The sequence below is a fragment of the Salvelinus alpinus genome, chromosome 3 (genome assembly GCF_045679555.1).
Source record: "Salvelinus alpinus chromosome 3, SLU_Salpinus.1, whole genome shotgun sequence".
NCBI classification, from domain to species: domain Eukaryota; kingdom Metazoa; phylum Chordata; class Actinopteri; order Salmoniformes; family Salmonidae; genus Salvelinus; species Salvelinus alpinus.
Window position 1 is genome coordinate 28,604,007 of NC_092088.1, and position 22,656 is coordinate 28,626,662.

Genomic DNA, 22,656 nt, shown 5'->3' on the forward strand with positions numbered 1-22,656 from the left:
TATATATTCTACAATTTGGGGATATTCACACAACCCAACAGTGTGTTTACCAGGACTATACACAGGATACATAGAGACGTGCCTGGGAGAAACAGGAAAGAGATAAGAGAATCACAAATTGGAGGACATCATAAATGCACTTACAATACACTAGAATAGTACTAATTTTTGGGATAATAAAAAAAGGTACGGAGCCTTTTTTCAAGCATAAATGTACTGTTTCAGCATAAATGCGTCACTTCAGCAAACGTCCTATTTCGGATTCAGCAGCAGCATTATTAACACAACATTAAACTCAAAGGTTACATGTCAACTTATTGAAAATAGGCCATATAGATTTTTTATGTAATTATGCCATGTGATCGGCTCTTCGATAATTACCTGTGATGTGTTCATTATTGGAAGATTCATTAGCTGTGGGAAACAGTGAGACATAATAGAAAGGCAGACAGCAAATTATGATGGAAGTTAAACGTTACACCGTACAGCACAAGCAAGACCTTGGCACCTTGCTGGTGTTAAGAATATTGAAAACAATGACTAATTTATTAACTGATTTTCAATTATTAAAAAATAAAAACGTGAAACAAAGACAAAAAGGAGCCTCTAATGCTATGTTACATTATATTGCACGTATAGACTATACCACCCCTTAGTTGTTACATAGGCAAAGGGGAACCACAAGTGATAGGTCAGGAAATGTTACATCAAGATGAAAAATACATACCTTTAAAGTGGAACTCTGTGGTGAGGATACCGCCACTTGGCTCTGCTTCAGAAGGGAGGCTTCTGGCAGTGCATGGGCCCTTAAAAAGATTAGAAGATAGTGTTTAATGACCTCTTTGCTGATCAGAGCTGTATACAACCAACTCCTGATAGATGTAATGGGTTAGGTGTGTTGTGAATGCACGAAACTGGAATTTGCAGATAAGTAAAAAGTATGCATTTTAATTGGACAGTGAGTGGAAGGCATTACACTTCAGCAGTTTTTAGGTGCAATGACAGAGTTTGCATTTATGGGTCATTCTATAAATAAAGGGGCCAACGTCAGCGTCAACATTTCAAAATTGTTGGATATACATTTAAATATGATTTTCTTGCAGCTTCACATGTGTAGTTACAGGAATCTGGACCCCTACAAATCAGCCGGGCTAGACAATCTGGACCCTTTCTTTCTAAAATTATCTGCCGAAATTGTTGCAACCCCTATTACTAGCCTGTTCAACCTCTCTTTTGTGTCGTCTGAGATTCCCAAAGATTGGAAAGCAGCTGCGGTCATCCCCCTCTTCAAAGGGGGGGACACTCTTGACCCAAACTACTACAGACCTATATTTATCCTACCCTAACTTTCTAAGGTCTTTGAAAGCCAAGTCAACAAACAGATTACCGACCATTTCGAATCCCACCATCCGCTATGCAATCTGGTTTCAGAGCTGGTCATGGGTGCACCTCAGCAAAGCTCAAGGTCCTAAACGATATCCTAACCGCCATCGATAAGAAACAATACTGTGCAGCCGTATTCATTGACCTGGCCAAGGCTTTCGACTCTGTCAATCACCACATCCTCATCGGCAGACTCGATAGCCTTGGTTTCTCAAATGATTGCCTCGCCTGGTTCACCAACTACTTCTCTGATTGAGTTCAGTGTGTCAAATCGAAGGGCCTGTTGTCCGGGCCTCTGGCAGTCTCTATGGGGGTGCCACAGGGTTCAATTCTTGGACCGACTCTCTTCTCTGTATACATCAATGATGTCGCTCTTGCTGCTGGTGAGTCTCTGATCCACCTCTATGCAGACGACACTGTGTTAACAACCCTCCAGACGAGCTTCAATGCCATACAACTCCCCTTCCGTGGCCTCCAATTGCTCTTAAATACAAGTACAACTAAATGCATGCTCTTCAACCGATTGCTGCCTGCACCTGCCCGCACGTCCAACATCACTACTCTGGACGGTTCTGACTTAGAATATGTGTACAACTACAAATACCTAGGTGTCTGGTTAGACTGTAAACTCTCCTTCCAGACTCACATCAAACATCTCCAATCCAAAGTTAAATCTAGAATTGGCTTCCTATTTCGCAACAAAGCATCCTTCACTCATGCTGCCAAACATACCCTTGTAAAACTGACCATCCTACCAATCCTCGACTTCGGCAATGTCATTTACAAAATAGCCTCCAATACCCTACTCAATAAATTGGATGCAGTCTATCACAGTGCCATCCGTTTTGTCACCAAAGCCCCATACACTACCCACCACTGCGACCTGTACGCTCTCGTTGGCTGGCCCTCGCTTCATACTCGTCGCCAAACCCACTGGCTCCAGGTCATCTACAAGACCCTGCTAGGTAAAGTCCCCCCTTATCTCAGCTCGCTGGTCACCATAGCAGCACCCACCTGTAGCACGCGCTCCAGCAGGTATATCTCTCTGGTCACCCCCAAAACCAATTCTTCCTTTGGCCGCCTCTCCTTCCAGTTCTCTGCTGCCAATGACTGGAATGAACTACAAAAATCTCTGAAACTGGAAACACTTATCTCCCTCACTAGCTTTAAGCACCAGCTGTCAGAGCAGCTCACAGATTACTGCACCTGTACATAGCCTATCTATAATTTAGCCCAAACAACTACCTCTCCCCCTACTGTATTTATTGATTTATTTATTTTGCTCCTTTGCACCCCATTATTTATATCTCTACTTTGCACATTCTTCCATTGCAAATCTACCATTCCAGTGTTTTACTTGCTATATTGTATTTACTTCGCCACCATGGCCTTTTTTTTGCCTTTACCTCCCTTATCTCACCTCACTTGCTCACATTGTATATATACTTATTTTTCTACTGTATTACTGACTGTATGTTTGCTTTACTCCATCTGTAACTCTGTGTTGTTGTATGTGTCGAACTGCTTTGCTTTATCTTGGCCAGGTCCCAGGTCGAACTTGTTCTCAACTTGCCTACCTGGTTAAATAAAGGTGAAATAAAAAAATAAGATTCTAGATAAGCACAATGATGCCATAACTCCACCTAGCACCAACAAAATATTAAAAATGTCACATTAAAAATGGACACCACAAAATCAGTAAACTCTTCAATATTGTGTGTGTGGACGTGTTTTAACTATTCTTGTGGGGACCAGAAGTCCCCACAAGAATAGTTTACTAACAAACATTTGACCAACTGGGGACATTGTATGAGGTCAAATGCTATTTATAGGGGGTTCAGGGTTAAGGTTAAAAATAGAATTACATTAAGGGTAGGGTTAGTTTTAGGGTTAGTGTTAGGTTTTTGGTTTAGGGTAAGTGTACTGGTTAGGGTTAGGTTTAGCAGTTAGAGAAAATAGGATTTTGAATGGGACTGAATTGTGTGTCCCCACAAGGTTAGCTGTACAAGCCTGTCTGTGTGTGTGGTGTGAGTGAGTCTGTATCTGAAACCTAGCCATCAAATTCTTGCTTCCTCTGTCTTTTTCCAATACTCCTTGCCTCTCCTTGAAAGTGCATTGGAGCCCGAGGGGAGGAAGCCTTAGTTCTCTCCCACAATGTACTTTGAGAGGGAGGTGAGGAATGGAGGGAACAAGGGAAGAATCTCAATTGCATTTCCTCACATACTCTCTCCTCGCCTCCTTCTCAATACCCATTAGATAAGAAGTTGAGGGGAGGGACCTCTGACCTTCTCATCCAATGGATTTTGAGAAGGAGACGAGGAGCGAGGATGCGATGAATCATGCAATTGAGATTCTCAAGGACAGAGGATGCAAGTAGTTGACAGCTATTCATATTTTTAGACAGTGTCAGACTGACTGAGAGACTGAGCTACCAAAATACCCACTGCTTCCAAAAACAACCCCTAGCCCCTCAACATCTGCTCTGTACAACTGTCTGGAAGAGGTTAACCGCTAGGCTACCTCCTATTTTGAAAGGACTGGAAGTATTGGCTGTGCACCTGACCAATGACAGACAGTTCAAATTTAACCCCACCCACCCCATATCAAGTTGTTTTTTGGATTTATATTGTTACGTTCCCCAGTTTCTGTGTTGTTTTGGGTTTGTATGTGTTTATGTGTGTATTTCAGGAAATGGCTTCCTGAAGTCCTAAGCAGCTGATTGGTCAGCCCCATTGATGATCGGAGCTCTCATTAGGAGATACAGCTGTTTTCAATTACCGACTCCTTCTGCAGCTTTAAAAGCCAGTGTTCCTTTGTTAGGAGGAGAGAGCTTCTTGGTATGTCCTGTGTTGTTGGGATTTATGAATTATTGTAAAGTATTTTGTAGCTGGTCCTGCTGATGTATGCTGTAGGACTGTGATTTTGATTAGTGAAATTGTTCACTTTAAGTGTGTATTATTTTGTTTAATTTGTTCCTGGGGGGAAGGGTAAGGCACCTTCGGAGTGCTTAGGCAAGAGGCCTGCGGGCATACATATACCCGTGGTACGTACTATGTCTATCCACACTAGGTAAGACCTGGGCGGACCATCCCCTGTGTTTTGGTTAGTGCACCAGTTGGTGCTAGTTAGGTAAGTTGTGGGTGGGTACGTAAGGTAGGAGAGGGAGCTCTTTAACTTTAACTTTCTTTGCTTTGGTTCCGACCAGCCGCTTTTCCCCAAATTACCGCGTGAAGGAAATATATTCCCTGTAAACGGTAATATATTCTGCCTTTGTCATCCTTACCCGCACCTGCAGTCACATACCTCTTTCACTCCACGGGGAGTTGAGTGTAGCAGGGTGTTACGTTCCCTCCAAGAGGCGTACATAACATACAGTGGGGAGAACAAGTATTTGATACACTGCCGATTTTGCAGGTTTTCCTACTTACAAAGCATGTAGAGGTCTGTAATTTTTATCATAGGTACACTTCAACTGTGAGAGACGGAATCTAAAACAAAAATCCAGAAAATCACATTGTATGATTTTTAAATAATTAATTTGCATTTTATTGCATGACATAAGTATTTGATCACCTACCAACCAGTAAGAATTCCGGCTCTCACAGACCTGTTAGTTTTTCTTTAAGAAGCCCTCCTGTTCTCCACTCATTACCTGTATTAACTGCACCTGTTTGAACTCGTTACCTGTATAAAAGACACCTGTCCACACACTCAATCAAACAGATTCCAACCTCTCCACAATGGCCAAGACCAGAGAGCTGTGTAAGGACATCAGGGATAAAATTGTAGACCTGCACAAGGCTGGGATGGGCTACAGGACAATAGGCAAGCAGCTTGGTGAGAAGGAAACAACTGTTGGCGCAATTATTAGAAAATGGAAGAAGTTCAAGATGACGGTCAATCACCCTCGGTCTGGGGCTCCATGCAAGATTTCACCTCGTGGGGCATCAATGATCATGAGGAAGGTGAGGGATCAGCCCAGAACTACACGGCAGGACCTGGTCAATGACCTGAAGAGAGCTGGGACCACAGTCTCAAAGAAAACCATTAGTAACACACTACGCCGTCATGGATTAAAATCCTGCAGCGCACGCAAGGTCCCCCTGCTTAAGCCAGTGCATGTCCAGGCCTGTCTGAAGTTTGCCAATGACCATCTGGATGATCCAGAGGAGGAATGGGAGAAGGTCATGTGGTCTGATGAGACAAAAATAGAGCTTTTTGGTCTAACTCCACTCGCCGTGTTTGGAGGAAGAAGAAGTATGAGTACAACCCCAAGAACACCATCCCAACCGTGAAGCATGGAGGTGGAAACATCATTCTTTGGGGATGCTTTTCTGCAAAGGGGACAGGACGACTGCACCGTATTGAGGGGAGGATGGATGGGGCCATGTATCGCGAGATCTTGGCCAACAACCTCCTTCCCTCAGTAAGAGCATTGAAGATGGGTCGTGGCTGGGTCTTCCAGCATGACAACGACACGAAGCACACAGCCATGGCAACTAAGGAGTGGCTCCGTAAGAAGCATCTCAAGGTCCTGGAGTGGCCTAGCCAGTCTCCAGACCTGAACCCAATAGAAAATCTTTGGAGGGAGCTGAAAGTCCGTATTGCCCAGCGACAGCCCCGAAACCTGAAGGATCTGGAGAAGATCTGTAGGGAGGAGTGGGCCAAAATCCCTGCTGCAGTGTGTGCAAACCTAGTCAAGAACTACAGGAAACGTATGATCTCTGTAATTGCAAACAAAGGTTTCTGTACCAAATATTAAGTTCTGCTTTTCTGATGTATCAAATACTTATGTCATGCAATAAAATGCAAATTAATTACTTAAAAATCATACAATGTGATTTTCTGGATTTTTGTTTTAGATTCCGTCTCTCATAGTTGAAGTGTACCTATGATAAAAATTACAGACCTCTACATGCTTTGTAAGTAGGAAAACCTGCAAAATCGGCAGTGTATCAAATACTTGTTCTCCCCACTGTATATGCAGAAATATACCTCAGGAATCTTGACCTAATTTTGGCTATGACATAGACTATCTTGACCGCCTAACATAGACACCAATGTTCTGTCAATCCTCAAGATCCACATTAATTCCCTCACTTTGGCTGTTGTTCAAAACACGTGCAGTATCACACAAGCTCTTTATCACTTGACTGTCATCCATAAAAGCCTTTCCTGAATCAGCTGGTATTGCGCAATAATGTCCCCACAACTAAACAGCTAGACATCAAACAACTATTATGCGTAATTATTGAAGAACCCCCTTAATGACAGTATAGATTTTTGTTTTATTAGTCATGTTACTCGTTCTGTTAGAATCATTCAATTTTGCAATCGCATAAATATTTTGGATATGTGTGCCCATGAAACCTGACTCCAACAGCATTATCCAGGAATTTTACAGAATCAAGTTCAATGTGTAATTTAATTCTTAAATGATTAGTATATGATAACGACTAATAGTATCATAAATATAAGGAGAGAAAGTTCATGTTTTATGTCACATGATATTTGCCAAATCTGTGAAGATGCCAAGCATGAGAAAGGTTTTGATTCAACTCATGAATTAAATTGAATGTATCTATGTTCCCCCTTTATATCGTAATGTATTCAAATGAATTTGTTTAGCTAATTATTATTATTAATGACTTCGTAACAGCTGTAAACAGTTGTCCACATACTACGCTCACTGGTACCCTAGTTTATAGAAAGACCCTTATCCAGTGTCGACTTCCTGGCGACTACGCAAATGTAATGACTCCGTTAGTTTTGCTTATTCATCACAAATGTCCCATGTTACATATGTAGGATGGTAAAATGTCATACTTACTGGCTGACATGAGAGTTTTTCCCCGTCACAAACCCCAACCTCGCAGTGAAGCCAAACAGTGGACACCTTCTCCTGGCGCTGGAAGCGGAATGAGTTGAACTTGAACATGGAGCGGCTGTCTTTGGCGTTCTCGAAAACGTTCACAGTTTTATCATACGAGCAGCTGTGAACGAGAGACCTCAATTGATTGAATGTTTGATAAAATGTTTGGAAAATATAGGAAGAGCTGTATCACCTGTACGAAAGTTCAATGCAATTCAGTATGAATTTGTTTATTCCACAAAGTTGGGGTTTGATCAGCAAGCAGTGCGAATTAGGTTGGTTACCACTGAAATACCTGTTGATGATGAGATTCCACCTCTTCTTGTCTATTGAGTAAGGAGTGGGTGTCGCCCAGCAGTTGCTTATCACCACTTTGAATCTGGGGGAGCAAAGAATGTTGGACAATTATATTCAAGAGAGGGGGATCTGGGGGCACGTCCCCCTGTTTTGTGTTATCATCCACTTCTTTTTCTTAATTTCTATCCAGAGAGGTGTTCTCTTTAAGGGTGAATGAATGTTGCATGATACAAATACAGTGCCTTCAGAAATTATTCACACCCCTTGACTTATTCCACATTTTGTTGTGTTACAGACTGATGGATTACATCATTGGCCTACACACAATACCCCATAATGTCAACGTGGAATTATGTTTACAAATCAATTAAATGTGAAAAGTGGAGATGAAGTAAACTGCTCAGAGAATCACCATGAGGCCAATTTATACATTGTATAAAGGAATGGAGACAGGCGCAGGAATACTTAATAGGGGGTTTTAACCTCTCTTGGGTAGGGGGCAGTATTTTCACGTCCGGATGAAAATCGTGCCCAAAGTAAACTGCCTGTTACTCAGGCCCAGAAGCTAGGATATGCATATAAATGGTAGATTTGGATAGAAAATACTCAAAAGTTTCTGAAACTGTTAAAGTTATGTCTGTGAGTATAACAAAACTGATATGGCAGGCGAAACCCAGAGGACAAACCAACCCCAAAAATATATTTGAGCCTACCACTATTTTCAATAGCTGTCACTTTTCACAATAGCTGGCAAAATCCTCCCAGATTGCAGTTCCTAGGGCTTCCACTAGATGTCAACAGTCTTTAGAAAGAGTTTCATGCTGGTTTTTGGAAAAATGAGCCAGAAAGTTTTGTTTTTCTAGGTGGCTCCCATTTTGGCTGTAGTGTTTCCAAGCGTGTGGAAGAGTGCGCGTTCTTTGGTGTTTTTCTCCGGTAAAGACTATAACGATTCTCTGTCTTAAATTTTATTGTTTATTTACGTATTAGAGTACCTAAGGTTGGATTATAAACGTTGTTTGACTTGTTTGGAAAAGTTATTAGTAACGTTTGGGATTAATTTTGTATGCATTTTGATGGAGGGAATTATTGACTGAAGCGCGCCAGCTAAGCTGAGTTTTTATGGATATAAAGGACATTATCAAACAAAAGGACCATTTGTGATGTATCTGGGACCTTTTGGAGTGCCAACAGAAGAAGATCATCAAAGGTAAGGCATTTATTATATCACTATTTCTGACTTTCGTGGCGTACCTGCCTGGTTGAAATATGTTTTTCATGCTTTTGTATGCGGGGCGCTGTCCTCCGATAATCGCTTGGTGTGCTTTCGCCGTAAAGCCTTTTTGAAATCTGACACAGTAACTGGATTAACAAGAAGTTAAGCTTTATTTTTTATGTATTACACTTGTGATTTTATGTAAGCTAAATATTTATAATTCTGTAGTTTGAATTTTGCGCTCTGCAATTTTACCGGATGTTGGCCCGGTGGGACGCTACTGTCCAGTTAATTAATACTCCACCCAAAAATACAACATGCCATGAAAGCCACGGGGACAAAGCCCAGAACAAACACGTATACAAAACAGGTATGTAACCCAAACAAAAGAGCAAGATTAAACCGCAAATACACGGGACGAGACCTGGAATAACGAGTACATAATACACGCAGCTTGGAAGCCGATACAACAGCACGGGTACTTACAGGACCAACAGACGTGGTAACAATAAACGACAAAACAATGGTGAACAGAGGGCACATATACAACTACTAATCAGGGGGAATGGGAACCAGGTGTGTATAATGAAACAGTTCAGTGATGCCTAGAGGCCGGTGACGTAGACCTCTGGAGCTGGTGCACGGAATGAGCAGCAGTACCGGGGGAATCCTTGACACCAGTGGTGACTTTAAAACAGTTACAGAGTTTAATGAGTGTGATAGGATAAAACAACTACATTGTAGTTACTCCACAACACTAACCTAATTGACGGAGTGTAAAGGAGGAGGCCTGTACAGAATAAAAATATTCATAAACAAGCATCCTGTTTGCAACAAGCCACTAAAGTAATACTGCAAAAAATGTGTCAAAGAAATTAACTTTTTTGTCGTGAATACAAAGCGTTGTTTTTCGAAAATACAATACTATAAGGGCACAGGGCGAGACCCAGATGCAGACACGGGAGGCAGATGGTTTGAGTCTCTGACATTTATTAGTATCCAAGGGGCAGGCAAGATAATGGTCGTGGACAGGCAAAAGATCATAACAAGGTCAGAGTCCAGGAGGTACAGAGTGGCAGGCAGGCTCTAGGTCAGGGCAGGCAGTATGGTCAGGCAGGTGGGTTCAGAGTCAAGGCAGGCTTGGGTCAAAACTGGGAGGACTAGCAAAAAACAGAGAAAAGGAAAAAGCAGGAGCACGGAGTAACACGCTGGTTGACTTGACAAAACAAGACGAACTGGCACAGACAGAAAACACAAGTATAAATACCCAGGGGATAATGGGGAAGATGGGTGACACCTTGAGGGGGTAGAGACAAGCACAAGGATAGGTGAAACAGATCAGGGTGTGACAGTACCCCCCTCCCCATCTAGAGGTGCCACCTGGTGTCCTACCTGGGCGCATACCTGGTTGACCGGGGTGCCGGCGGTGGAAGTCGGTGATGAGGGCTGGGTCCAGGATGTCTCTAGCGGGTACCCAGCACCTCTCCTCCAGGCCATAACCCTCCCAGTCAACCAGGTACTGGAAACCCCTGCCCCGCGGTCGAACACTCAGGAGGCATCTCACCGTGTAAGCCGGATGGCCATCGATGACAAGGGGCGTAGGGATGGACCTGGAAACAGAAGACAAAGGGGTATGAGACACGGGCTTAATCCTAGACACATGGAACGTAGGGTGAATATGGAGGGTACAGGGTAACAAAAGACAAACAGCAGTGGAACGATGGACTCTAGAGATGGGGAAAGGGCCAATGAAACGGGGGGAAAGTTTGCGGGACTCCACCCGAAGGGGCAGGTCCCATGTGGCTAGACATACCCTCTGCCCAATGCGATAGCAAGGAGCTGGAGTCCGGCGGCAGTCCGCTTGTCAACGATACCTGGAGTTGGTCTTGAGAAGCGCCGCCCGACAGTGGCGGATGAACATCTGGGCCGAGGGTATGTTGACTTCCTGCCCAGGCCAGTTGTTGGCTTCAGGTAGTGGGGTTGGTCGAGATGAGGCATCTTAAGGTTGTTTCCAGGTCTTGGTGTGCTCGCTCCGACTGGCCGTTGGATTGGGGATGGAATCCGGAGGACAGGCTGGCCGACGACCCAATAAGGGGCAGAACGCCTTCCAGAACTGAGACAAGAACTGAGGACCCCGGTTGGAGACCATGTCCACCGGGAGTCCGTGGATCCTGAAGACGTGCTGCACCATGAACTTGGCCATCTCTTTGGCAGAGAGTAGTTTGGGGAGAGGGATGAAATGGGCGGCCTTGGAAAACCAATCCACTACCGTCAGAATGATGGTGTTGCCATCAGACGGAGGGAGCCCAGTAACAAAGTGGGGAGATATGGGACCAGGGACGATGAGGGACAGGTAGTGGCTGAAGTAGGCCGGAAGGGGCTTGCCGCTGAGTCTTATTCTGAGCATAAACGGTGCACGCGGCGACGAAAGGCAGAGGCGTCAGGAACCATTGTGAGCCACCAGAAACGTTGTCGGAGGAAGGCCAGGGTTCGACGGGAACCCGGATGACAGGTAAGCCTGGAGGAATGAGCCCATTCCAGGACTGGACTGAATTGGGGACGAACAACCGGTTAGCCGGGCCCCCTCCAGGGGCAGGCTGGGAACGTTGTGCCTTCCAGACCAGGGTCTCAATACCCCAGCCCACAGCAACCGCAAGCACATGAGGTAGGGAGGATGGTCTCTGAGTCAGAGGATGTGGCAGCGGGACTGTACCGGTGAGAGAAGGTGTCAGGTTGAACATTCTTGGACCCTGGGTGATAGGAAATGGAGAAGTTGAACCTGGTGAATAACAGAGCCCAACCGGCCTGCCTGGAGTTAAGGCGCTTGGCTGTTTGGAGATATTCCAAATTCTTGTTGTCGGTCCGAACCAAAAACGGATGTTGTGCTCCCTCCAACCAGCGTCTCCACTCCTCCAGTCGAATCTTGATCGCCAGGAGTTCTCGGTTACCCACGTTATAGTTTCTTTCTGCAGAGTTGAGACGATGGGACAGGAAGGAACAGGGATGGAGCTTTTGGTCCTGGACGGATCGCTGGGATAGGATAGCCCCCACTCCAACATCAGAAGCATCAACCTCAACCACAAACTGACAGGACAGGTCCGGATGGACATGGATGGGGCTGTAGTGAACCGATGCTTCAGGTCCACAAAGGCTCTGTCAACCGCTGGGGACCATGTGAACGTTATCTTTGGAGAGGTGAGTGCCGAGAGGGGGCCCACCAGGGTGCTGTAGCCTCGAATGAAACGGCGGTAGAAATTGGCAAACCCCAGGAAACGTTGTAGCTGCACCCTGGACGTAGGTTGGGACCAATCCACTACTGCTTTCACCTTTTTCGGGTCCATCTGGACATTTCCTTTTGCGATGACATATCCCAGAAAGGAGAGGGTAAAACGGTGGAAATCGCACATCTCTGCATTCACAAATAACTGGTTCTCCAGGAGGCGCTGAAGGACTTGTCGAACATGGAGGATGTGTTATTGGGCAGAACTTGAAAAAACAGGATGTTGTTGAGATAGACGAACACAAAATGATTTAACATGTCCCGGGGCACATTGTTTACCAGGGCCTGGAAGACCGCAGGGGTGTTGGTGAGTCCAAACGGCATGACCAGGTACTCATAATGTCCACATTGAAGGCTGTCTTCATCCCCTTCGCGTATCCGAACCAGGTGGTAGGCATTCTGAAGGTCCAGCTTGGAGAAGATGGTACCCCCCGGAGAGGTTCGAAAGCCGAAGAAGGAGTGGTAGGGGGTAACGATTCTTGATCGTTATGTCATTAAGGCCCCGGTAGTCAATGCACGGACGCAGGGTCTTTTCCTTCTTTTCCACAAAGAAAAACCCTGCGCTGGCAGGGGATGCAGAAGGACGGATGCCTCCAGCAGCCAGAGAGTCCTCAATATACTGCTCCATGGCCTTGGTCTCCGGGACGGATAGGGAATATAGCCGACCACGAGGTGGTGTGATGCCTGGGAGAAGGTCAATGGCACAATCGTAGGGACGATGCAGGGGAAGAGAAGTAGCCCGTGCCTTGCTGAAGACCTCCGGCAGGTCATGGTACTCTGCGGGGACAGTAGAGAAATCCGTGGCTTGACTTAAGCCCTGAGGAGGCTGTCTCGGGGAAGGCTGCGCTGCTTTGAGGCAATGGGAATGGCAGAACGGACTCCAACCCAGGATTGAACTTGTGGTCCAGTCAATAACGGGGTTGTGTTTTTGGAGCCAAGAAAATTCCAACACAAGAGGATCACGGGGGTCTCATTGAGGAGATTTCCTGAAACCCGCAGATTAACAGGAAAAGTGCTGTGGGTAACTACCAACGGAGCGGCCGTCCAGTGCTCTAGCGTCCATGGGAACAGAGAGGAGTTGAGTGGGGATACCTAATTCAGAAACTAGGGTAGCGTCCATAAACTCTCATCCGCCCCAGAGTCAATGAGCATCCGGAGAGACTTAGACTGGTTTCCCCACAGCAGTATCACAAAAAAGGGAATGTGGTTGATGGAAAATAAAGGATTCCCAGTCTGGCTCACCAGAGTACTTGTACCTCCTAAAGAAATAGGTCTCAACCGGGCAGGTGGCTATATAATGTTCCGCAGCCCCACAGTACAGACAACTGTTGGAACTTAGCCTATGTGAAGGTTCCATAGGCGATAATCTAGCTCTGCCCAGTTGCATATGTTCCGGTGTATCTGACTCACCTGTCGCCGATGATTCTTGAGGGAACTCAGGTGGCTTCAGGTCTTCTCGGAAATACAGCCTTCGGGGACTTCCGGATTCCTTCGGATATGTACGAGCAGCAGCGGATGAACAAGTGTGTCCAAGACCAGACCTCCTCTCACTCCTGTGTTCCTGTAGACGCCCATCAATCCTAAGAGTAAGGGCAATAAGGGAATCGAGGCCCAGCGGTAACTCCCGAGCTGCTAGCTCATCTTTTATTTCCTCTGAAAGTCTGTGAAGGAAAGTATCGAATTGGGACTCCGGATTCCAGGCACTCTTGGCGGCCAATGTGTGAAAATCTACTGCGTAGTCTGCCACAGTAATGGGAGTCTTGACGTAATTCAAGTAGTTTTCAGGCCACCTCTCTCCCAGATACTGGAGAATCAAACACCTTCCTCACCTCTGCCATGAAATCTTCCAGATGACGACAAATGGCAGATTGTTGCTCCCAAACTTACGTAGCCCAGAAGAGGGCCCTTCCCGTCATTAGCGTAATAATATACGCTATCTTCGACCGGTCCGAAGGGAACGAAGATGTCTGTAGCTCAAAAATAAGGGAGCACTGAAAAAGAAAACCCTGGCAGGTTCCAGGATCCCCAGAATATCGCTCCAGAGGAGGTAAGCAGGGTTCTCGGGGAGCCGGGTTAGGCTGTACAAACCCACCACGGATTGTAGACAGGTTACTGGGTGGTTTCAGAGGTGGAAGGCTGCTTATGAGCTAACTCACTGATTTGCTCCATAATAGCCTTGAACCCTTGGTCGTGGGGTTCAGTCAGGGAATGAAGCCCTTCCAAAAGTTCCAGCAGTAGCTCCTCATGCCTCCCAATGGTGGCTACCTGCAGGGAGACAGCGTGGCGGAGCTGGTGCAAGTCTGCTGGATCTGTCATGGCCAGTTCGTACTATAAGGGCCCAGGGCGAGACACAGCTGCAGACATGGGAGGCAGATGGTTTAAATCACTGATATGTCTTAGTATCCAAGGGGCAGGCAAGATAATGGTCATGGACAGGCAAAAGATCACAACAAGGTCAGAGTCCAGGAGGTACAGAGTGGCAGGCAGGCTCAAGGTCAGAGCAGGCAGCATGGTCAGGCAGGCAGGTTCAGAGTCAAGGCAGGCTTTGGTCAAAACCGGGAGGACTAGCAAAAACTGAGAAAAGGAAAAGAGCAGGAGCACGGAGTAACGCGCTGGTTGACTTGACAAAACAAGACGAACTGGCACGGACAAACAGAAAACACAGGTATAAATACCCTGGGGATAATGGGGAAGATGGGTGACACCTGGAGGAGTGGAGACAAGCACAAGGACAGGTGAAACAGATCAGGGTGTGACAGTACCCCCCTCCCCATCTAGAGGTGCCACTACTGAGTACCTCACTCCATATTTTCAAGCATAGTGGTGGCTGCATCATGTTATGGGTATGCTTGTAATTGTTACGGACTGAGGAATTATTATGGATAAAAAAAGAAATGGAATGGAGCTAAGCGCAGGCAAAATCCTAGAGGAAAAGCTGGTTCATTCTGCTTTCCACCAGGCACTGGGAGAATAATTCCCCTTTCAACAGGACAATAACCTAAAACACAAGGCCAAATATACACTGGAGTTGCTTAGCAAGACAACGTTGAATGTTCCTGAGTGGCCTGGTTACAGTTTTGACTTAAATCGACTTGAAAATCTATGGCAGGACTTGAAAATGGCTGTCTAACAATGATCAACAGCCAATTTGACAAAGCTTGGAGAATTTTTAAAGGTGTGCAAAGCTCTTAAAGACTTACCCATAAAGACTCACGGCTGTAATCACTGCCAAAGTTGATTCTAGCATGTATTGACTCAGGGGTGTGAATACCTATGTAAATTAGATACTATATTTCTGTATTTCATTTTCAATAAATTTGCCAACATTTCTAAAAACATATTTTAATTTTGCCATTATGGGGTATTGTGTGTAAATGGGTGAGAGAAAATGAATAAATTTAATACATTTTGAATTCTGGCTGTAGCACAACAAAATGTGGAATCAGTCAAGGGGTATAAATACTTTCTGAAGGCACTGTTTGTCTCCAACACCTACAGTTGAAGTCAGAAGTTTACATACACTTAGGTTGGAGTAATTAAAACTCGTTGTATAACCACTCCACAAATTTCTTGTTAACAAACTATAGTTTTGGCAAGTCGGTTAGGACATCTACTTTGTGCATGACACAAGTAATTTTTCCAACAATTGTTTACAGACAGATTATTTCACTTATAATTCACTGTATCACAATTCCAGTGGATCAGAAGTTTACATACACTAAGTTGACTGTACCTTTAAACAGCTTGGAAAAATCCAGAAAATGATGTCATTGCTTTAGAAGCTTCTGATAGGCTAATTGACATAATTTGAGTCAATTGGAGGTGTACCTGTGGATGTATTTCAAGGCCTACCTTGAAACTCAGTGCCTTTTTGCGGGAAAAGTGCAAATCAATCCCAGAACAACAACAAAGGACCTTGTGAAGATGCTGGAGAAAACAGGTATAAAAGTATCCATTATCCACAGTAAAACGAGTCCTATATCGACATAACCTGAAAGGCCGCTATCTATGCAAGGAAGAAGCCACTGCTCCAAAACTGCCATAAAAAAGCCAGACTACGGTTTGCAACTGCACATGGGGACAAAGATCATACTTTTTGGAGAAATGTCCTCTGGTCTGATGAAACAAAAATAGCCATTGTTTGGCCATTATGACCATCGTTATGTTTGGAGGAAAAAGGGGGATGCTTGCAAGCCAAAGAACACAATCCCAACCATGAAGCACGGGGGTGGCAGCATCATGTTGTGGGGATGCTTTGCTGCTGGAGGGACTGGTGCACTTCACAAAATAGATGGCATCATGAGGAAAGGAAAATTATGTGGATATATTGAAGCAACATCTCAAGACATCAGTCAGGAAGTTAAAGCTTGGTTGTAAATGGGTCTTCCAAATGGACAATGACCCCAAGCATACTTCCAAAGTTGTGGCAAAATTGCTTAAGGACAACACAGTCAAGGTATTGGAGTGGCCATCACAAAGCCCTGACCTCAATCCTATAGAAAATTTGTGGGCAAAACTGAAAAAGCGTGTGCGAGCAAGGAGTTCTACTAACCCGACTCAGTTACACATGCTCTGTCAGGAGGAATGGGACAAAATTCCCCCAACTCATTGTGGGAAGCTTGTGGAAGGCTACCTGAAACGTTTGACCCAAGTTAAACAATTTAAAGGCAATGCTACCAAATACTAATTGAGTGTATGTAAATGTCTGACCCACTGGGAATGTGATGAAAGAAATAAAAGCTTAAATACATTCTTCTCTCTACTATTATTCTGACATTTCACATTCTTAAAATATAGTGGTGATACTAACTGACCAAAGACAGGGAATTTTTACTAGGATTAAATGTCAGGAATTGTGAAAAACTGAGTTTAAATGTATTTGGCTAAGGTGTATGTAAACTTCCGACTTCAACTGTATGTTTTTCCCCCACTTTCACATATTGTCGTATTTGGTCACGTGTATTTGCTTTATGCAGGGTGAGGAATATCTATACTGAACAAAAATATAAACGCAACATGAAAAGTGTTGGTCCCATGAGCTGAAATAAAAGATCCCAGAAATGTTCCATACGCACAAAAAGCTTATTTCTCTCCAATTTTGTGCACAAATTTGATTACATCCCTGTTAGTGAGCATTTCTCTTTTGCCAAGATAATCCATCCACCTGACAGGTGTGGCATATCAAGAAGCTTATTAAGAAGCATGATCATTACACAGGGGCGCCTTGTGCGGGGGACAATAAAAGGCCACTCTAAAATGTACAGTTTTGTCACACAACACAAAGCTTGCAATTGGCATGCTGACTGGAGGAATGTCCACCAGAGCTGTTGCCAGATAATTTTATGATAATTTCTCTACCATAAGCCGCCTCCAACGTTGTTGTAGAGAATTTGGCAGTACCTCCAACCGGCCTCACACCTGCAGACCACATGTAACCACTCCAGCTCAGGACCTCTGTATCTGGCTTCTTCACCTGTGGGATCATCTGAGACCAGCCACCCCGGACAGGTAATGGAACTGAGGAGCATTTCTCTGTGTAATAAAGCTCTTTTGAGCGGAAAAACTCATTCTGATTGGCTGGGACTGGCACCCCAGTGGGTGGGCATATTCCTTCCCAGGCACACCCATGGCTGAGCCCCTGCCCAGTCATTTGAAATACATAGATTAGGGCCTAATGAATTGATTTAAATTGGTGATTTCCATATTTGAACTGTAACTCAGTAAAATTGTTGACATTTTTGCATAATGCTTTTTGATTTTTGTTCAGTATAAATTAAAATGTGCAAAATATATATACGTACAGTTAAAGTCGGAAGTTTCCATACACCTCAGCCAAATACATTTAAACTCAGTTTTTCACAATTCCTGACATTTAATCCAAGTAAAAATGTGTTTCATTTTAATAATGTGAAATGTCAGAATACTAGTAGAGAGAATAATTTATTTCAGCTTTTATTTCTTTCATCACATTCCCAGTTGGTCAGAAGTGTCACGCCCTGACCTTAGAGATCCTTTTTATGTCTCTATTTTGGTTGGTCAGGGCGTGAGTTGGGGTGGGCATTCTATGTTTTTGTTCTATGTTTTCTATTTCTATGTGTTTGGCCGGGTGTGGTTCTCAAACAGAGGCAGCTGTCTATCGTTGTCTCTGATTGAGAACCATACTTAGGTAGCCTTTTCCCACCTGTGTTTTGTGGATAGTTGTTTTCTGTTTTGTGTTGCTGCACCTTACAGGACTGTTTCGTTTTCGTTCCTTCTCTTTGTTATTTTTGTTTAGTGTTCTGTTTTAATAAAAATATAACATGAACATTTACCACGCTGCGCTTTGGTCCGACTACTCTTCATCCGACGACGAATAACGTTACAAGAAGTTTACATACTCTCAATTAGTATTTTGTAGCATTGCCTTTAAATTGTTTAACTTAGGTCAAAAGTTTTGGGTAGCCTTCCACAAGCTTCCCACAATAAGTTGGGTGAATTTTGGCCCATTCCTCCTGACAGAGCTGGTGTAACTGAGTCAGGTTTGTAGGCCTCCTTGCTCGCACACGCTTTTTCATTTCTGCCCACCAATTTTCTAAGGGATTGAGGTCAGGGATTTGTGATGGCCACTCCAATACCTTGACTTTGTTGTCCTTAAGCCTTTTTGCCACAACTTTGGAAGTATGCTTGGGGTCATTGTCCATTTGGAAGACCCATTCGCAACCAAGCTTTAACTTCCTGACTCATGTCTTGAGATGTTGCTTCAATATATCCACATAATTTTCCTTTCCTCATGATGCCATCTATTTTGTAAAGGGCACCAGTCCCTCCTGCAGCAAAGCACCCCCATAACATGATGTTGCTACCCCCGTGTTTCACGGTTGGGATGGTGTTCTTCAGCTTGCAAGCCTCCCCCTTTTTCCTCCAAAGATAACGATGATCATAATGGCCAAAGAGTTCTATTTTTGTTTCATCAGACCAGAGGACATTTCTCCAAAAAGTACGATCTTTGTTCCCATGTGCAGTTGCAAACCTTAGTCTGGCTTTTGTATGGCTGTTTTGGAGCAGTGGCTTCTTCCTTGCTGAGCGGCCTTTCAGGTTAAGTCAATATAGGACTTGTTTTACTATGGATATAGATAGTTTTGTACCTGTTTCCTCCAGCATCTTCACAAGGTCCTTTGCTGTTGTTCTGGGATTGATTTGCACTTTTCCCACCAAAGTACGTTCATCTTTAGGAGACAGAACGTGTCTCATTCCTGAGCGGTATGACGGCTGCGTGGTCCCATGGTGTTTATACTTGCGTACTATTGTTTGTACAGATGAACGTGGTATCTTCAGGTATTTGGACATTTCTCCCAAGGATGAACCAGACTTGTGGAGGTCTACAATTTTTTTCTGAGGTATTGGCTGATTTCTTTTGATTTTCCCATGATGTCAAGAAAAGAGGCACTGAGTTTAATCAGTAATCTGTAGGCCTTGAAATACATCCACAGGTACACCTCCAATTGATTCAAATGATGTAAATTAGCATATCAGAACCTTCTAAAGCCATGACATAATTGTCTGGAATTTTCCAAGCTGTTTAAAGGCACAGTCAACTTAGTGTATGTAAACTTCTGACCCACTGGAATTGTGATACAGTGAATTACAAGTGAAATAATCTGTCTGTAAACAATTTTTGGAAAAATGACCTGTGTCATGCACAAAGTAGATGTCCTAACCGACTTGCCAAAACTATAGTTTGTTAACAAGAAATTTGTGGAGTGGTTGAAAAACAAGTTTTAATGACTCCAACCTAAGTTTATGTAAACTTCCGACTTCAACTGTATATACTGTATATTTTGAGTACCTGTTGCTGAGTCCTTTGGCTTCAATCCCAATGAACACTTCAGAGCCAATCTCTGATGTGTCAATCACATAGGGGGCGTCTTTGGCATACAGGAACTTGGAATTCTAAAGACATGAACACAGGTTAGTCAATTATATTTATTTTCACATTAAGTTGACTTTTACGACTTGAGCGATCCTTACAAGTAATGGACAAATTATTATCTCCATAATATTACAAAACTAATGTTAGCATTACGTTTTACACTCAAGCAGCTAAGAACCTGTTTTACGGGGCCAGACTAAGCCTAGTCCTGGACTAAAAAGCATGCTTTATGGAGAATCTCCATTTAATGTCCAAGACTAGGCTTAATCTGTGTCCGGGAAGTTGATGAGAACCTAAACTTAAGGTACTCACCGTGAACACGTTCATAGACAACTGTGAACTAAAAGTGCCTAAACTCCCGTTGTTGACAAAAACTGTAGCCACTCTGGAAGAAGCAAAGGGTTTAGTAAAAACGCTGCAAGTCATTGGGTTAGAATGCAAACGCTTTCCAGACGGTACCAGCGGTGACCTAAATGCCAGGATCGGTGCTTACCTTTGGCTGAAGACGGCGTTGTTGACCAAGTAGGCGGCCCGGTACGTGCAGCTGAAAGTGTAGTTGACCGGCTGGTTTCTGACTGTTAGTGAAGTGTCATTGGACACAATGGAGTTGTAGAAGACATACTTGGGGTCTTTACCACCAATATACTGGGAAAAAATTGCAGACATGCCAAAGAATGAGGATGGGTTGTTGATTCTTTAGGCCCATCGCTTTGCATTTAGCTGGAATACCTTGCTCAGACCTGCAACTCTTCATGTCTCAGGCAAGCTTACCCCCTCCATTAAAAGTACGTTCAGTGTCTCACCTCGGCGTGAGTGCCACAGTACGAGTTGTTTTTGGGCGTCAGGTCAGGGATGGTGAAGCGAAAGTACCCTGGGCTGTTGACACCGCTGTAACACAGCCCTCCTAGGGACAGCTGGCCGATCTCCCAGCCGTAGGGACACTCCGGGACGTTAGCAATGATGGCATTGGGGAAACACGACACCATCACATAGTCTGATGAACAACAAGCACAGAGAAAAGCCGATCTTAGAGGACGCTGATAGAACCTGTTCCATAGTGTCATATGGATAGCGATTACACTCTCTTTAAGGGAAAAAATACTCACCTGCTTTCTGGGGGGCACAAGTCCACGCTACAGGCAGTAGCAGTAGTAGAGCGCTTACAGCAGACATTGTCAAAGGCTGAAAATAAATATCAGAATTAAATTGTAACACATTGCTATGATAAGTCAATAAGAACATAAAATCGTATAATCTCCCCATATATAATAAGGTTTATTTGAGCTTGTACACATGCACAGCTAAAAGCTGAATTACAGTGTACAAACAAAATGGAAAGAAAAATAAGATTTTAGGGTGAAATTAAGTTAGGGACTGGAGTGGAGGGATGAAGCATCGTTGGTCTCTGAGCGGAGATCACGATAGCAGCCAGGGGAGTCAAATCCCAAGCCATTGTTTTGTTTAATCATGGTTTAATAACCAGCCACTCCTTCACAACTGCTTCACAGTCACAGACAGACATGACCAATACATAGTTCTAGTATTAATTGGCATGAGCTGATAACGTCCGTTTCCATTAGGATTTCTACATGGTCTAAAAATGCTCGCAGGGAGATGTCGGATGTTTAAAAAAAAAAAAAAATTAAGAGACTTAAAAATGGAATGAAATGACAACACGTTAGGTAAGGCCTAAATAAGGTTAAACCTAAGTGAACCATCTCTTTAACCTTACCATAGAAGATTCATGAAGGGTAGGCGGCTAGTTCTAGTCTGGCTAGGTTTCCGTCAGAGGGTCTTCGTGGTATGTATAGACTGACTGGGAACTTTAGCCACCACTGACAGCTAGACAGCGAAGAGGGTGGATTTTATACCTTTACCGGTAAGAGGAACTCCCCCACCCCGCTCACCTCTCCTCTATCTCAAGTCCCCTACTTGGCAGTGCCAAATTGGTAAGCCCATTGTGGAGCTACTCACAAAAGCTCTCTGTGAAGGAAACGACATTGACTTTCAAATTACTAACTTCTCAGGGGATCACTGCAGCACACTCAACATTGCGTTAGTCTTTAACATTCCTTTGATGTCTTATTCTATTCTGATACTTCTAAATTATATTCGATAATCAAGGCTTGAGCATGACTGTGTTGCGTCCAGAGACATATTTGAATCAGTATTGTGTTGATTCTAAGCATGTTCTCACCTTAAAGATTCTATGCAAGTTAGATGCTCTGAAAGGGAGAGGTACACACACACACACACACACACACACACACACACACACACACACACACACACACACACACACACACACACACACACACACACACACACACACACACACACACACACGGTCACTCTTCTTAGCTCTTTGTAGATCACCTAGCATGTTTTTGCGACTGGAAGTGTGGGATGCCAACCTTACATAACATGATGGAATCTGGGGGCTTCTCATTGTTAGCATGGCTAAAGAGCTGTAACTCTACCTGTCCCCTGACCCTTCCTCTGATTTGTATCTTCCATGAATCCCCCTCCAAGAATTCCCCAATGCTCTATTCTGATGCTAATGCTAACGCTATGCAGCCAGCGATGCCTCTTCAATAGCACTGTAATGTTTCCCAAACCGGTATATGAATGACAGGAGTGTCTTGATCCGCTCCTATCATTTTACACTTCATTAGTGGAAATTGCCTATTCTGTCATACCAG

The 22,656-nt window shown here is 44.1% G+C and overlaps 1 protein-coding gene across 1 annotated transcript; it reads right to left on the reverse strand.

Annotated features, from left to right (window-relative positions):
- Positions 1–21,784, reverse strand: tectb (tectorin beta). The gene is made up of 11 exons (XM_071391112.1): positions 21,687–21,784; positions 21,061–21,136; positions 20,758–20,948; positions 20,448–20,599; positions 20,267–20,339; positions 19,871–19,974; positions 7,551–7,634; positions 7,214–7,376; positions 728–806; positions 382–414; positions 1–82 (listed from the first exon to the last, which is right to left on the reverse strand). Exons 1-11 carry the CDS (start codon positions 21,687–21,689, stop codon positions 9–11), a joined length of 1,032 nt encoding a protein of 343 aa, XP_071247213.1. The 5' UTR covers positions 21,690–21,784; the 3' UTR covers positions 1–8.
- Between the last annotated feature and the right edge of the window lie 872 nt (positions 21,785–22,656).

What these genes read in the sequence shown, in the direction of transcription:
- tectb (XM_071391112.1), bottom strand. An exon ending in AACGCCGTCTTCAGCCAAAG is followed by an intron (nt 20,340 to 20,447) that starts GTAAGCACCGAT and finishes TGCTTCTTCCAG; the next exon opens with AGTGGCTACAGTTTTTGTCA. An exon ending in GCCAAAGGACTCAGCAACAG is followed by an intron (nt 7,635 to 19,870) that starts GTACTCAAAATA and finishes TTGCTCCCCCAG; the next exon opens with ATTCAAAGTGGTGATAAGCA.